This window comes from Cynocephalus volans, chromosome 16, assembly GCF_027409185.1.
Source record: "Cynocephalus volans isolate mCynVol1 chromosome 16, mCynVol1.pri, whole genome shotgun sequence".
Taxonomy (NCBI): domain Eukaryota; kingdom Metazoa; phylum Chordata; class Mammalia; order Dermoptera; family Cynocephalidae; genus Cynocephalus; species Cynocephalus volans.
The window spans coordinates 14,131,500-14,146,432 of NC_084475.1; the positions used below are offsets into that span (position 1 = coordinate 14,131,500).

The following is a 14,933-nucleotide window of genomic DNA, read 5'->3' on the forward strand; positions in this document are numbered from 1 at the left end:
CTTCCTCCCTCAGCCATGCCGGTCTCACCAGCCCTGCAGTCTGTTGTCTTCTCTCCCTCTCTCTCCAGCGGCGCAGCCCAGGTTGCATCCACTGCAGCAGCAAAACGGCCACTTCCCCAGCTCAGTGCAATTCCCGCAGGAGCAGCGAGCCCCACAGTCGTGACACCAACCAGTTGCTGGCCACAGACATCTCTCGTGGCTGCTTCTGCCTCCCCCTCCACATCAGCCTGGCTGGCCCTGGAATCTCTGGAAAAATAAACTCGGGAGGTGAAAAGTTGACTTGGTTTCTTGGTGTTTTTGTTTTCTGGCAGGCGGTGCAGGGAGGGGTGACAGAGGAGTTTGGTGCCATTTTTCTTTCTTTCTCTTTCCTCTTCTGACATCAAACAAATGATGAAAATCCTGCTATAGGAGCCCGGGAGCCAGGGGCGAGGCTGCTGGGGGGGCGGTAGAGGGTGCTCTGCTGACTTGGGGGGTTCGGGGGGTTCTGGGGCGTTGGAGTCCGACTGGCCTTGGGTCGAAAGAGGCTACCCTGCTGGGTGCTGTTGCTGTTGGCGATGGTGGAGTGGTCCGGCTCGCCTGAGTCGCTCTCCGTGTAGCTGTACGCCTGGGCCCGCGAGATGCCCTTCTGCTGCCGCCGCCACGAGTTGTAATAGGTGGGGTCGCTGATGTAGTGGTTGACAAAAGAGTGGGCCTTCTGGTGGCTGGGGTCGACTTCATACTCACTGTCGCTCCCCTGGGGGGACAGAGAATCAGGGATGTCAGTGGCCCTGGGGGAAGGGTCATCGTGGTCAGGGCTGGAAGGCACAGAGCGCTCTGGTTTGAATCGAGACTTGGACCGTGGGCATCTCTGCCCCTCGCTGCCACGTGAAATCATGCCCTGTCGTGCCACCGTCTGCTTCCTTCAGAGCAGATCCTGCACCTGCAGCGTCTACCACAGAGTTGGCACTGAGCCGTAGACACTTATGTGCATTGGGAGACCTGAGTTCTCTCTAACCTTATTTTCGATCATGTTGATTCACAGAACATAAAGTTAATCATCTGAAAAAGTGCACGATTCACTGGCATTTAGCACATTGCAGTGTTGTGCAACCGTCACTTCTAACTCCAAAACACTTTCATCACCCCAAAGCAAAATCTTGTACCCACTAAGCAGTCACTCCCCATCCCCTCCCCTCAACTCCCCCTGCAACCACTAATCTGGTTTCTGTCTCCAGGGGTTTACCTATTGTGGACATTTCCTATAAATGGAGTCATACAATACATGACCTTTCATGTCTGGCTTCTTTTGACTTAGTATAACATGTTCAAGGTTCATCCGCAACACTGAGTCGCATTTTGGTCCAGCCTCTGATTTGCTTTGCGGTTGGGGACAAAGCCAGAGCCAGATTAATATCTTACGAGGCTCCAGGCCATGGAAAAATGCTGGTGGCTTCCCATGTGCGATCCAAAATAAAAGCCACACTCAGTTATAAAATAAACATGAGAAAAATATCAGAAAGGTTCCAAATTTTCACATGATAATGACTTTGAAGCTTTTTTCCTGGAAATATAAAATATTCAATTATTCTTAAATTTGGGGGATGCTTTGATGTCCTAGGCACATCTCCCTTTCAGGGAAATCAACTGCAAGGCAAGTGTCAATGTGGGTTGTAAAGGAAAATCAGAATTGTAGAGCTAAAAATATCCTGAACCCCTCCCCCACCAAGCTCTCAGCAATGTTTTGAGAACTAAATAAGACAACAGATGGAAGACCTTCAGAACTCTCTGGAAGAGATGAGCTCTGAGTTTTGTGAGCAGCACACTGCCAATGAAATATAGCTCAGGGACCCCACCCAGGCTTCTCACCCCCCTCCAGTTACTGCCCCTGCCTGGGAGCAGTGAGCTAATTATATCAACCGCAGTAAAACATAGTTTGGGGGATAAAAACTGCAGTAAGAAAACGCAGTTGGCCCAATACAAATGAGTTTGGGATGATCTGCTGTGTCCTGCTTTACAGGTAGAGAAAACAAAGCAGTGACCTTAACCACAGGGTCTGCGCTATGGGAAATGGACAGCACGACTTGTTCTCAGGAACTCAGAGTCCTCATAACAGCTAGACCCTCAAGACACACTGAAATAGAGCTCCCTACACCCTCATAACGTACACTGTCTGCTTCTGTAGAATTGCTTGCTTAACCTAAGTAACTCCATTTTGCCCCCTGCCTGACCTGCAGACTACCCCCCCCTTCTGCATGAGAAACCATTGACCTTCTCATAGAAACAAAAACCATTGCATAGGAACAGGAGCCATACACAGTGCATTATCACACGGGAACAGGAACCGTACACAATGAAAACTTGTATGCTTGAGTGCTCGAATGGCTCATTCTAGGCTCTATGACCTAGCTCCCTAGCTTGCTTTGTGCACCTGGTCAATCCCGTGTGCCAAGGGGATGTAGTTTTTGCCTTTAAATACCCTATAAGACCAAAGCCCGCGGCCGCTCTTCCTTGGTTGCTCCTTGGGAGACAGACGCTGGCCAGCTGGAGTGAATAAACTGCCCTTTTCTGCACGAGTGGCGTGTAAGTGCATTTCTTGTGGGAGGGTGCCTCCCAACAACACAGCTACCACATACAGAACTACAATGGTACCAGGACCAACGACCAGAGGAGGCACCCTGCCAAGCGGGAGCAAACGCTGCCTTGCATTACCGTATTTGATTTTCGCACCTCTGGGCTGTAGCTACTATTGCTACGTGAGTACTGATGCTGCGTGGGTACTGATGCTGTGGGAGTGCTGTTGAGAACACAAGTGCAGGAAGGCTGAGGGTTTGGCCCAAGGAAATGATCTAGCTGGGCTTGAACTCAGCTCTGCCTGATTTTCTAAGGCCCACGCATGCTCCCAACTTCTACACTCCTGCCTGGAGGCCACAAGATGGGAATGACAGCGCCCACCCTCCCAGTGGAGATCGAATGCTCCCTAGTCCATCTGCTAATTTATGTTCCCTGGCCCCTGCCCTCCCTCTCCTCACCCCTGCACAACCCCAGCCACTCTCCTGACTGCTGCCAGCCCCACCCCCCAGGACCTCAATCTTTTTGGCTGGCAGAGTGGCTGACCAAGACAATGGCAGGTCCCTCAGTGGCTCCCCCCATGACACAATGCAGCACAATACAAGCCCCTTTCTTTGCCTGCTGTCCAGCTGCCGCCCAGAAGAACAAAGGGGATGCACAAGCGGGGGGCTCCATATGATCAGGGTGGGCTCCTGGTCCTGGGGACGCGGCCAGGCTGGCTAGAGGCAGGAGCAGCTTGAGGGAGCTATGGTAGGTGCCCTGAGGCAGGAGGGTCTGTGAATGTGGGCACGAGGGAGGGGTACCCACAGTTCTCCTTACAGGTTAGGTCTCTCCACTCACTACTTGGCTTGAACAGTTGCTAGCAACATCTCCAGAGGTTCTAGAACTTCGGTAGCTCTAGGCCCCCGTCCTGGAGAAGAACCCCAGACCATGGCGGGCCCCTCCCATGGTAAATGAGTCTCTGGGGTGAGAGGTGATTGTGACATGGTGAAGCTCCAACTCTAACCCTTGCCAGGGGGCAAGTTTGGACCCATCACTCAGGATCTCTCAACCTCAGTATCTTTGTCTGTAAAACGGGTAGATCCCTGCAGTGCACAGGGTGAAATAAGCTAACATGAGAGTCCACTGTAAAAGGTATTACTAGAGAAAAAGTGAGGGTGGGCCTGGGCCGGAGGGGGCCTCGAAGCCCCCTTGGGAGGGATTAGAAAGGGCCTGGGAGCCAGGAAGGCTGACTCAGTGCTCAGGCAGCTGGAGAGTAAGAAGGTTCAGGGCATGTCTTGGGGGCAGGGTGGGGAGTGGGCCTCTCTGGCACTCCCGGGGCCCCAGATCTTAAGGCCCATGCATTCCAATCATCACTGTCCCATCAGCTGCAGTCTGTTGAGCACCTACTGGGTGCAGGCACTCTGTGGGCAGCATTCCTAATGGGGATGGAAGGCTAGAGAAGAGCTGGGAGCCCAACAGAGCCGGCGGCGATGGGGATGGAAGGCTAGAGAAGAGCTGGGAGCCCAACAGAGCCGGAGGCGGCGCTGCAGGAGGGGCCCGGCGCAGAGAGTCTGGTCTGCTCCTCCCCCAGCTCTCCAAAGCCCAAGGAGGGGGTCTCTGCCTAGGCTCCCGCCTCCATCTCCCTGAACATCTGTTTCTTTTCGGGGTGGGGGTGGGGTGAGAAGAAAGCAAGCCAGAGGGGACCAGGGGCTCCTATTGCAGCCCTTGGTAATTGAATGCAGCTTCCCAGTAATGGGCCCGGCACAAAGGGGCCTTTCAGGGGCCGTCCCTGCCAGGCCATCAAGTGACTGCCTCAGCTCCCTGGCCTCTTAACAGCTCCTCAAAGCCACTCAATCAGCAATTACTAAGGTCTGGGGAGGGGAGCACAGACTCCAGGCCTGGTGATGGAGCAGAGAGGGGGCCAGAGGAGGGAGGACCCTGAAAAAAAGACTGAAACAAAAAAGAGGGAGCAGAGCCAAGCTCTTTTGCTTCTTTGTTCATCTCTGGCTGAAAGGACTCCTGCACCGGACTCGGCAAGCGACGGAGTGGAGAGCAGTCCTGGGCTTGGGGACGGTGTAGAAACCCTGGGGCCAGGCAGGGGGCCCTTAACTTGTTGGATCTCATGAAGTCTGGGAGAAATGCGTTGCCCCAGATGACAGGGAAGTCACCCGTGCGTGCGGCTCCTTTGGAGACTGGAAGCTGGAGCTCTCACCCCATCTGTGGACCCTGGGGCTCTCCGCACCGATTCCAGGCTGAAGCCTGGCCCTGCATCTGCGCACAGTGCCCCAGCCTGACCTGTCGGGTGCCTTTACCCGAGAGCCAGTAGGGCCTCTCCTGCAGGGGCTTCAGTCTGCTCAGGATTAGAGACGGGGTGGGGTTGTACTAAGTGTCTCCTGGGCATCTCTGAAGAACTTCGCTGGATGTCTCCTTGAGACACTATTTTGTCAGGGCTCTGGGCTCCCTGTGCTGGTAATCTCCCAGGAATATCCTTTGAAAAGTGTCAGCTCAAACACTATGTCATGTGTGCTACCTGGGCCCTTACAGGTAAAGTGAAGCCAATGTGCGCCCACCCCTCAGCTGAAAGAGATGTCTGTGGTCAGGGGCTTTGTGGGAGGTCACTGGGGTGGGGTTGGGGCCAGCGAAGCCCTCTCTCTTTCAGTCTCCCCTCTGTGCCGGGAAGCTGGGCGAGGCAGGCTGCAGTAGACACGACCTCCAGAGCCAGCACCACCTAAATTTGAATCCCAGCTGCCGGCATTCTGAGCTCTGTGACCAAGGGCACACTGCCTGATTTCTCTGAGCCTCAGTTTCCCTATTACACGGGAATCATCCCATGTGCGTGGTGGGATAGTTAGACATTAGATGAGAATGTATAAAGCACAGGGCTTGGCACGTAGCAGGTGCCTGATGTACAGCTCTGCCTTCCTCTCCCTGGACTCTGTCTGCCCTGCAGTGTGTGTCTCCTTTGGCACAAGCTCAGGCTGTCAGGGGCTGTGTGGGTCAGGCTAAGGAGGAGCAGGAGATGAGGCTCTGCCGAGCCTGATGAACAAGGACAAACAGTGACAAGAGATCAGCGCCACTCAGCAGGAGGGCAATGACAGAACACGACCACCTCTCCAGCCTCCAGCAAACTCTCACTGCTCCCTTCTGTGCAGGACCCAGTCCCGTTCACACTGCAAGGCCCAGCTTGAATAAAGGCCACCTCCTCCAGGCAGCCCTCTGGGAGCCTCTAGGTGGAGTGGCCTTTCCCCCGGGCCTCCTCTCAGTGCTCTAGCTGTCCCTGCTCCACAGGAAACAGAAAGTCACTTGTTTGCCACTTTCTTCCTGAAGTTAGTTACTGTGGTTCTGTAATATTTTAATGGGAAATGGAAACATGTGATTACACACATGTGGTCTCCCCTAATAGACTGTAGCACACGGTAATGTAACATTCATAAGAGTCTGCCTTGCACACTACTGGAGCCACCACACATAAGCAGCGTCTGGTACTGTTTAGTGCATGAGCAACAAATAGTTGTTGTATAAATGCACCAAGGAATGAATGAATGAGCTCCATGGAGAGCCAAGCCAGCGCTGACTCCTCCCAGGTGCCACACAGGGACCGACCTGTGCATGGCGCACAGCAGGTATATAGGGCAGATGTGACAGGGAGCTATGGGGGTAGGGGTGGTGGCGCTCTCTGATTCACTATTCCTCATCATCATTATCTGAAAACAGCTATAACACCACCAGAGCCTCCCAGAGGACTCTGAGCATGAAGGGGCATCATTCACGAACCATCCTTCGAGTCCTTCCTGGCTCCTAGTGAGCGCCCCATAAATGTTGGCCAGTACGACTGGTGCTCAATAGTAATACGCAAAATACGACTTGTCCTATGGTTTCTTCTTACTTTGTCATTCAGGCTTAATGCCATTCCATGAACTTGAAGGGGCCGTCCATGATATTGCTAAGAACTGAATAACAAGATTAGAGGGTGTATACCGTTGCCTTGGAATTTCTTTTCCATTGAGATTTATTTGTGTGCCAAATATACTTATTTTTTTCTACCAAACTTGGGCTCTTATTTTGAGAATGGAGTTGGAATGCAGCCATACTGCATTTTTAAAAGCTCCATCAAACAAGCCACAGGCTCTTTAAATCTCCAGTCTCTGGGTGCGCTACTCCCTACGCCTGGAGCCCCTTCTCCTGCAACCCTTGAGGAAAAGCGACTTTGCGACTCCAACCCTACTCCAACCCTTCGCCCACAGCCGTATTATGGTCTCTCTCACACCATATCATGTGTGTTTGTTTATAAGTAAAATGGACTTTTTGTTTATTACCATATCACAGGAAAATGGCTGGGCAGATTTCCACCAGTTTTGGAGAGTAAGTTTTGGGTGGTCTGACTTAGAATGTAAACCAGGAGGCATATGCCAAACTCACTCTCCGAAGGCCTGGGGGAGGGAAGACTTCAAATAGATAGGCAGTCATTCTCCCCAGCAGCTGAAACCGAGGGGCCCCCTGTGGCTGCTAATCCTTAGGGACGTAACTTGCATAAACTGTCACGGGTGGGAGAACTACCAGCAGATCCACCATCAGCCCCAAATGAAAGTCACATGGCGGATGCCCTGCATTCCAGACACTGATTTGTAATCAAGCTGCTTATCACATGGGTGGGTACCAGCAGGATTTACTTATTATCGTGTTTAACGGGGACAACAGAGGAAGGCCAGCTTCTCTGTCTCCAAGTCTGTCCCCTCCAGCCCTGGGTGGCAGGGCCATATCTTGGTCTCAGAATGTGCCCAAGAGAGGAGCATTGAGAAGCCAGCACTGCCCCTCCCTCTGCACCCACTGAGCTGCCTGCACTGCCTTGGGAAGATGTGACATCCAGGTCTCATTAGCTGTTAAAGCACAAACTCCAACCTGACCCCAGAAGCACGGAAGAAAGAGCTCTGGCTGAAGCAGGGTCCTGTTTTCCCCTTGCTCTTGCAATTCTACAGTTGCAGAATCATACAGCACTCTGTCTCCGTCCTCTTGGTGACGCCCAGGGTGGTGGCTATTTACCAACAGGTGTGGATGCAATGTAACATTTTAACAATGGGTACGGAATACCAGTGCCCTGGAATGGGGACCTGGGTGACTGATGGCTTCCCAGGCTGAACATTCTCAGCGTCTTCCTGGGTGCTTCTATCTCTGAAGATGCCAATGGTCTGGCAGTAGCCTCCTGGAACCTAGACTCCCTAAGGTCACCCTAAAGCCAAGTGCCTGGTTTTCAAGAACAATTCTAGAGCGAACAGACCCAAATCATCCTGCATGCCTTTTCCAGAGCTGCTGTGTTGAGCCCGGCACTGCACCGGCTTGACTTCATCTCACTTAGCGGTCTTGTAGCGGCCCTTTGGACAGACGGTACTTCCGGCCTTGTGGGCTGTGAAGGGCCCTTCCAGGTCCCATAGTCATGGAGGGGCAGAGCTGGGATTTGAGCCCAGGCCTTACGCACCAAACCGCAACAACACCCACTTTTCAAATGTGTGTCTCCCCGCTAAAGCAGCCCTCTGAGAAGGCTGGAGAATCATCCCAGTGACCTCATTGTCCAAAGCTGCTTGGGGGGTCTTCTTAGGGAGCAACTTTAGTGCCTGTAGCACTGTCCTCCGAGTGTCTGTCTTTGTTCTTTAAGGGTGGGTTTGAGTTTTTTTGTTTTTTTCAAGAAAATCCATAGTTACTCGTCAAGTGTGTCAAGTTGAGGAGTGAAGTGTTTGGTTCTCTTGAGTGTCTTGTCAGCAGGTTCTGGAGGCTTTTCCAGAAAGGTCTACGGTGAGGGTGACATGACTGGCCCATGGGTAGGCTTTGGGACAGGGGAGAGGGAAGGGCCTGAGCCGAGCCTGCAGTCTGAACGCCTGTGTGCAGGGTCTGGCTCAGAAACTTGGGAGCTGGAATCTCAGGCTTGTACTTTCTGGCTGTTGGTTCTGAGCCAATTCACCTAACCTCTCTGAGCCTCAGTTTTCGCATCTGTACAAAAAAGACGACACCAACGCCTGTCTCAGAAGGTTGCTGCTGTGACATGTGTGGTGCAGCACGTGGCCCCTGGGGATGGGGCAGGTGCCATCAGTGTTACTGTAAAGGGGCCACACTCCTTTGAACGTGTGTTTGGGTGTTGGTCGGAAAGGAATAATAACTTTACACCACACGTTTTCGTTTCTCTGTCCTGCTACCCTGTACTTGGTCTTGAGTCTGTTCCGGTTGATTAGCTTCCCTGATGACTTCTCATTCTTTTAACAGGTGTTTATAGAGTGCCCACGTACTCCATACCTGGCACTTGACCTTGAACTTCTTGCACTGTTGAAGATGCTGGAGATACATCAGAGATCCAAAATGTCACAAGTTCCTGCCTTCACCCAACCCAGCCGAGCCCCAACTCAAACCCTGACCCATCCCAAACTCTACAGGCAGGCCTCGAGAGCCTGGCCTGCGGTCAACTGTCCCCCAAAAGAGCTTGAGCATTCCACTGTGACGACTGCCTTCTGGAACCCAGAGAGCTTCCTCTCTCTAGGGTATGTGCTCCATGGGAGTGACAGTGTTCGAGTGACAGGTCAGTTCTGAACAAATCAGAACAATGGCTAAGTGAAGGATTCCAGGCTCTGTCTGTCTGTCCTGGGGGTAACTTCTGATGTAGGATTGTCTTAAGCACAGGGATTCTTCACCCAGCAACTTCTTTAAGGCTAGGAGGCTCCGGCATGGCCTCATGGCCATAGGCTGACTCTGCGTTCCTGTGGGGGTCCTTCAGCTCGTGCAGGGATGGCGACCAAAAGCTGGTGAGATATACAGGCAATACCTTCTGCACCGAGAGGGCTTACTGCCTGAAAGGTCAGTGCCCAGCCAATGCACTCTGCAGAAGGTCGAGGGCAGCCGCACAGAGCAACACAGGAGGTCCCTCCTGCTGGCCCCTCTCTCCACTGATAGGAGCATGGCTCCAGGAGTCCCATGTTACAGCCCCTTGGGCAGAGGGAGCCTCTTTACATTTTGAATTCTACCTTGAGTGTCTAGAATCTAAATGCTGGTCATCATTTTCAGGGATTAAATAAAAAAAGAAAAATCACACTTCAGGAAAAGGACTCAGACCTCCATGAACCAGCCTTGGGAATTCCCAGTATCTATGTGGCTACGAAGAATTAAATACTCATAAAAAGATGCCATAACCTGAATCACATGGATTCAGAGCAGCTTTGTCTCCCCATCAAATCACAACTAAGCCAGGCAAAGTTGGGATCACTGTCCCTGCCAGCTTTGAGCGGGGGAGTTAGGTCCAGTCTTCCCGGCTCTGCCAAGCCCACTGGTAACCCTGGAGTTGAATAAAACAGCAGCAAATGAGACGTCCTCAGTCTGTGGCGCCTGCAACCAGACCCCAGGCTCCCTGGCACCTCCTACCCAGCGAAGAGCCCTGCTCCCTGCTGGCACCTCTTCCTCCTCTTCCTCTCCCAGGACCGGACAGAAAGGTCCAGGGTGTGGGAGGCAGAGGCCTTTCACGTCCCCTTCCTCAGCAACCACTGGGCTTGGCTGAGGGGGCTGGGGTGGGAGGCTGTAACATTGCATCACTGGAATGCACTTGGCTCCTCCACCATAGCCCGGAACAGTGTCCCCACATGACCCACCTAGTGGCAGCTCTCTAGAGTTCTGTGTCTCCTGGAGGCACCGTCCCCTCAGTTAATGTAAAAGCTGACATTTATTGAATGGTCCATGTGTCAGGCCCTGGGCTAAGGTCTTCTGTGCCTAATCTCAGTGAATCCTCCCCACAACCCCACCAGAGAACCTGTTGTCATCCCTGCCTGTTCTACAAATGGAGAAACTGAGTCTCAAAGAGGTCAACTAGTATACCCAGAATGTCCCAGATCATAGGCAGAAGAGCAAGGTCTGAACCCAAAACTAAATGCCTTGCCGGTCTACACAGCTTCCCATCCTCAGGGCTCTGGTGCACCCAGCCCGCTGTTTCTGGAGCTCATTCTCACCCTGAGTAGTTAAATTGAGCAGTTCTCCAGGCCTCTGCCCACTCAGGGCTGGGTGTCAACTTTCTCCTTGCCTTCAGCAAGCTTCTTTGCAAGCCAGAGCTACTGAGTAGCAGTATGTGGGGCCACTCCTGCCATTCAAGAGGACCGTGCTCTTGGAGGGTGGTCTGATATGATCAAAGTTCCAGGGACCTCAATAGCACTGTGCAAACATTGAGCAGAACTTGGGAGGTGGCAGCTGGCCCACATCTGATTTCTGCGTAGTTTCTTGGGCCCATTAGTCTTTTCAGTCGCAGGAAGGAAAGGCAGGAGGGAAGCTTATGAGATGGGCCGCCCACCTAGGCCTGCACCCTAAAGCCGTCCACCTTCATTGCCTCGCTCTGGGAAGGGGCTGCTCCCCTCCCCTCTGCAGGGCACCTGGGCTTCCTGCCCCTCACCTGAGAGTCAGAGATTTCTGAGGGTTTCTCAGTCAGGCTGCTGCTCTCCGCTGGGATGAGGTCATTATACTTGGTGACATCCTCATCAGAGTAGTGGAGGCTGCCCGGGCTGGGCCGGGGGGGAGACCTAGAGAGAGTCGGGGGAGTGGGGCTGAGAGGTGGCCTCCCACAGAGCAGCCTCCCTGGCTGGGGAGACCCCAATGAGGCCTGGAGGAGCACAGGCCCATGGGTCCCCTCCGTTTTTGGTCCCTCCTCCTTCCCAGGTCCGCTTTCCATAGGCCTGGGCCTTGCAGAGAGGGGCCTAGAGAAGGAGGGAAGAAATGGGGTTCTAAGCTACTGCTGCCTTGGCCACATGCTGGGTGAATAGGAGGGGGCATTGCCACCATGGCTGGGTTCCCATGGCTGGAGCCTGGGACAGGTTGGGTGAAAACGGGATTTCTGTACATACGCAGTGGTGCAGAGACACCCAGGGGCCTCGGTGTGTGTGCACTGTGGGTGGGAGAGGCAGGGCGGGGCAGGGGCAGGTGAGGCCACCAGTGAAATTTCCCCTTGTCACATGTGGCAAGGCCCTGGAGCCAGACTGGCGGGGCTGCCGTGGCCATGCTGGCCCCAGCTGGGCCTGCCACTGTGGCCTCAAACAGCTCTTTATTTGGCAGGCTGGGTTTGGCGGGGGATGAGAGCTGGCCTTGCCAGCCTGCGAGCCCCTCCCTCTGTCCTCCTGATGAACACACACATCGCTTCGTCCCTCCAAGACGGAGACAGAGAGGAGCTTTGTGAGGGCCCCGAGAGAGGCTTGACTCCCCCTGCTTACTGTTGCCCCCTCCGGTGAGCTGGGAATGTGAACAGCGCTGGGGCAGAGGCAGGAGCCCCTCCAGCTGCAGCCTGCAATCTCTCTTGAGCTCCAAGGGGCATAAAACTGCCACATCATATCAGGGGAGGGTCAGGTGGGCCCCAGCAGCTGTGCCTGCCCTTGGACACGGGCAGTCCAGTGGCCACAGGGAATGGGGCCGAGGAGGGGCCTGGGGTCAGAGAGAAGTCAGGAGAAAACAGACGCGGGGTGTTTGTTTCCTCACCGGCTGCATCCAGATGGATGCTGCCCTTGGGGTAGGATGGTGGTGGGAGATTGTCCCCTAATGGGGATAAATAAGGACCCAGGGGAGAGGGTTTCTACACTTTCCTGGATGCGGAGGAGGAAAGTATAGAAACCCTGGATACGGGAGATCCTGGCACCTTTCCCTGAGGTGTATGTGTCTTGGCTAGGCCCGTCTCACCTCGGAGCAAGCCACGATCTGCCTGTTACCAGAGCAGCTGGCTCCAAGCAGCAGTAGGTTGGTCTGCAAAATTTTGCAAGTTATTTGCATTCTGCTGTGATTGGCAGGAACCCTTAGTAGCCACCTCCTTGTGAATTTCTCCCCAGTGTGCCCTCAGCTCCAGGCTGTAGCAGGTCTGGTGGGACCAGTACAAGCCCCTGGTGGCACTGCCTGGCCCAGCTGTGTCTTTCTGGTGACTGTTCCTAACCCCTGAGCTTGAATGCTGTTTCCCAGGACAGGGTAAGGCCACGTGGGCCCTGCCTGCTCTGTGGCCCTCCCCAGCATTCTCCACACCCGGGCACTCCTGGCCCCCACACCTGGTCCCCACACCTCCATCCTCCCATCCCCCACGCAGAGGGCCCCCTACCTGGTGTACAGGCCATTCTTTCGGCAGAAGGAGTTCTTGACCGAGAGCCGCCGGTTGTTGAGTTCCAGGGCAGGGAAACTGCTTTCATCTAAGCTCATCATCTCCCCGTGGCCAAGGGCTCCAGACTTGGCACTGTTGCCTAGAGGGAGATGGACACCCTTTAGACCATGTGGCCTCCCCTCTCCCATTCCACTCCCCACGTGGCTGCACTGTGCCCTCTTTCTCTTGTTAGAGTTGGGACCAACATAGGAGACAGAGATTATGTAGGAACTCCAGGCGCCCCACCTATCAGAGCAGGTGCATGGCCAGAGAGAGACCTGCCCTGGCCGAAAGGGAGGCAGACACGTGACAGTCACGTCTGCCAGCAGGGCTGTGCTAGCTCACTCACCAGAGTCACTTTTCTTGGCATGCTTCTTGCTCTGGCCTCGGATGATGAGCACAAAGACCAGAAGCAGGATGAATATGAGGCCGACCAGGGCGATGACCACCAGGAACCACCACTCCTCGTAGAAGGGGTCGGCTTTCTGGGCTGGAACATGGATGGGAGGTCAGGTCCAGGGTACTCAGACCCTTCCTGCCTCCAAAGCCCTGCTGCAGCTGGGGCCCCAGGAACTGCTCACAGGGTTTATGGGAGGCAGGGTCTGTGCCCGCTGGACGAGGTACAACCTAGGACAAGGTTGGTAAGGACGGTTTCATCTCAAGCACCTGCTCTGATCCGTGACGACTGCCTCCAGGGCTGTTTTGAGAAAGGCTCTGAGGTTGCTTCCAGACTCACCAGGAAGAGAGCTGGGACTGATTAATAATGTCTGTCAGGGACACAGGAGGGGACGGTAGTAGTGTGCTAGCTACTTTTTCTTTCTTGCTTTTCTCTTTACCTAGGGGCTACCTTCATAGGCAGACCCATATTTTTGTGGGGAAAGGTGCTTGTCTGGCCTACAGAAGGCCTGGGAGGGCTTTTCCCAAGGTTCAGTTTGGACTGAATCTTTCTCTGGTGGCAGAAAGCAGAGGGACTCGGTTGGACACAAGGGTGTCTTTAGAATGCCTCTTCTGGGCAGAGCTCTCCTTCTTTCAAAACCCCCAGTGCTGTGCTTTCTGTACCCAGCCAGGACTAATCTGTGTTGCTGCCAACAGGGGTCTGGCTCTTCTATTTCAGTCTTGACATAGAGAACTGTGATTTGGTTCCATCAGTCTGGGCAAGAGGGAAGGTGTGTGGGAGGAGGCTGTGTTTCTGGAACTCATCCAGCACATAGAAATGTTGAGTTGTACCTCTGCCTCGGGGGAGGGGGGTTCTTAGTATTCAAAGTGGGTAGTAATTAGATTTTGGGTCTTGAGTTTAGATATCAGAGTCCTCTGTGAGCTCGGAGACATGCCAGATGGGAAGAAGCAGCAGAGGAAAATAGACAGGGTGGCAACCCTGCCCCAGCTGGGCACTGCCAGGGTTAGCTGCTGCCCCACGGGCTGCTGGCCCTGTCTGCTTTTTGGGGGGCAATTTCCATGGACACACAGGTCATGGCCTGGCATCCTTGAATCTCCTGGGTGATGAGCTCATGGGAAGCTCTCATGTGGGGCCCACTGTTTTACCCCTACCCAGAGCTCCTGGAGTCCTTAAAAGGGAACCCAAAAGACCCAAGGCCCCCAGTTTCCTGTAGAGTTGAGAGCTGACTCAGCACCAGTGCTCTGGAAACTGGAGGGGACAGTGCATTTTGGTCCCACCCAGATGTTTCTGCTGCTCCAGTGCCTCTCCTCTGTCCCTCACCACCCAGCATCTGTCACCAGTCTTACGTGGGGCACCCCCACCCCTCATCCCATAGACCGGTACCTGGCACAGACTGGGAGGGGCTGCTGGGGGTGCCAAAGCCGTAGTCGTTGACTGCGATGACCCGGAAGTCGTAGCTCACGCCTGGCTTGAGGATGTCCATGCTGAATGTGTAAGAGCTCACCTCCTTGGGGATGTCTTTGATGAGGATGTCCCACAGCCCCTCATCTGCAGGAGCACAGAGAGGGGGACACCCCATGAGGTGAGGGGGAGCCTCGAATCCTGCCCCAACCCATTCCTAACTGTGGCTCCCTGAGTGCAGGGCCTGCCTGGTCTGCCCTGCTCAACACTGAATCTCCGATGCCTGGTCCTCAGCTGATGTTTTTTAAAAAGACACATTTTGGAATGTCTGTCTCTCATTCTTTTTATGAAAACACCTGTAATACATTAAAGAAAAATGTACTATGCAGAAAATACTGTCACAACCAATGCAATACCACCATCCAGAAAAATGTACTCAACATTTTAGCACCTGTGTAGGCAGAACTCTGCATATTCTGT

At 53.9% G+C, this 14,933-nt stretch overlaps 1 protein-coding gene across 1 annotated transcript in view; it reads right to left on the reverse strand.

Annotated features, from left to right (window-relative positions):
- Positions 1-379: 379 nt before the first annotated feature.
- Positions 380-14,933, reverse strand: part of SDK2 (sidekick cell adhesion molecule 2) — a 139,585-nt gene continuing 125,031 nt past the window's right edge. Inside the window, exons 40-44 of the mRNA XM_063080367.1 lie at positions 14,436-14,600; positions 13,005-13,145; positions 12,617-12,755; positions 10,940-11,066; positions 380-733 (exon numbers count right to left, since the gene is read on the reverse strand). Of these exons, the coding sequence (XP_062936437.1) occupies positions 380-733; positions 10,940-11,066; positions 12,617-12,755; positions 13,005-13,145; positions 14,436-14,600 (926 nt within the window). The remainder of the gene's footprint in view (positions 734-10,939; positions 11,067-12,616; positions 12,756-13,004; positions 13,146-14,435; positions 14,601-14,933) is intronic.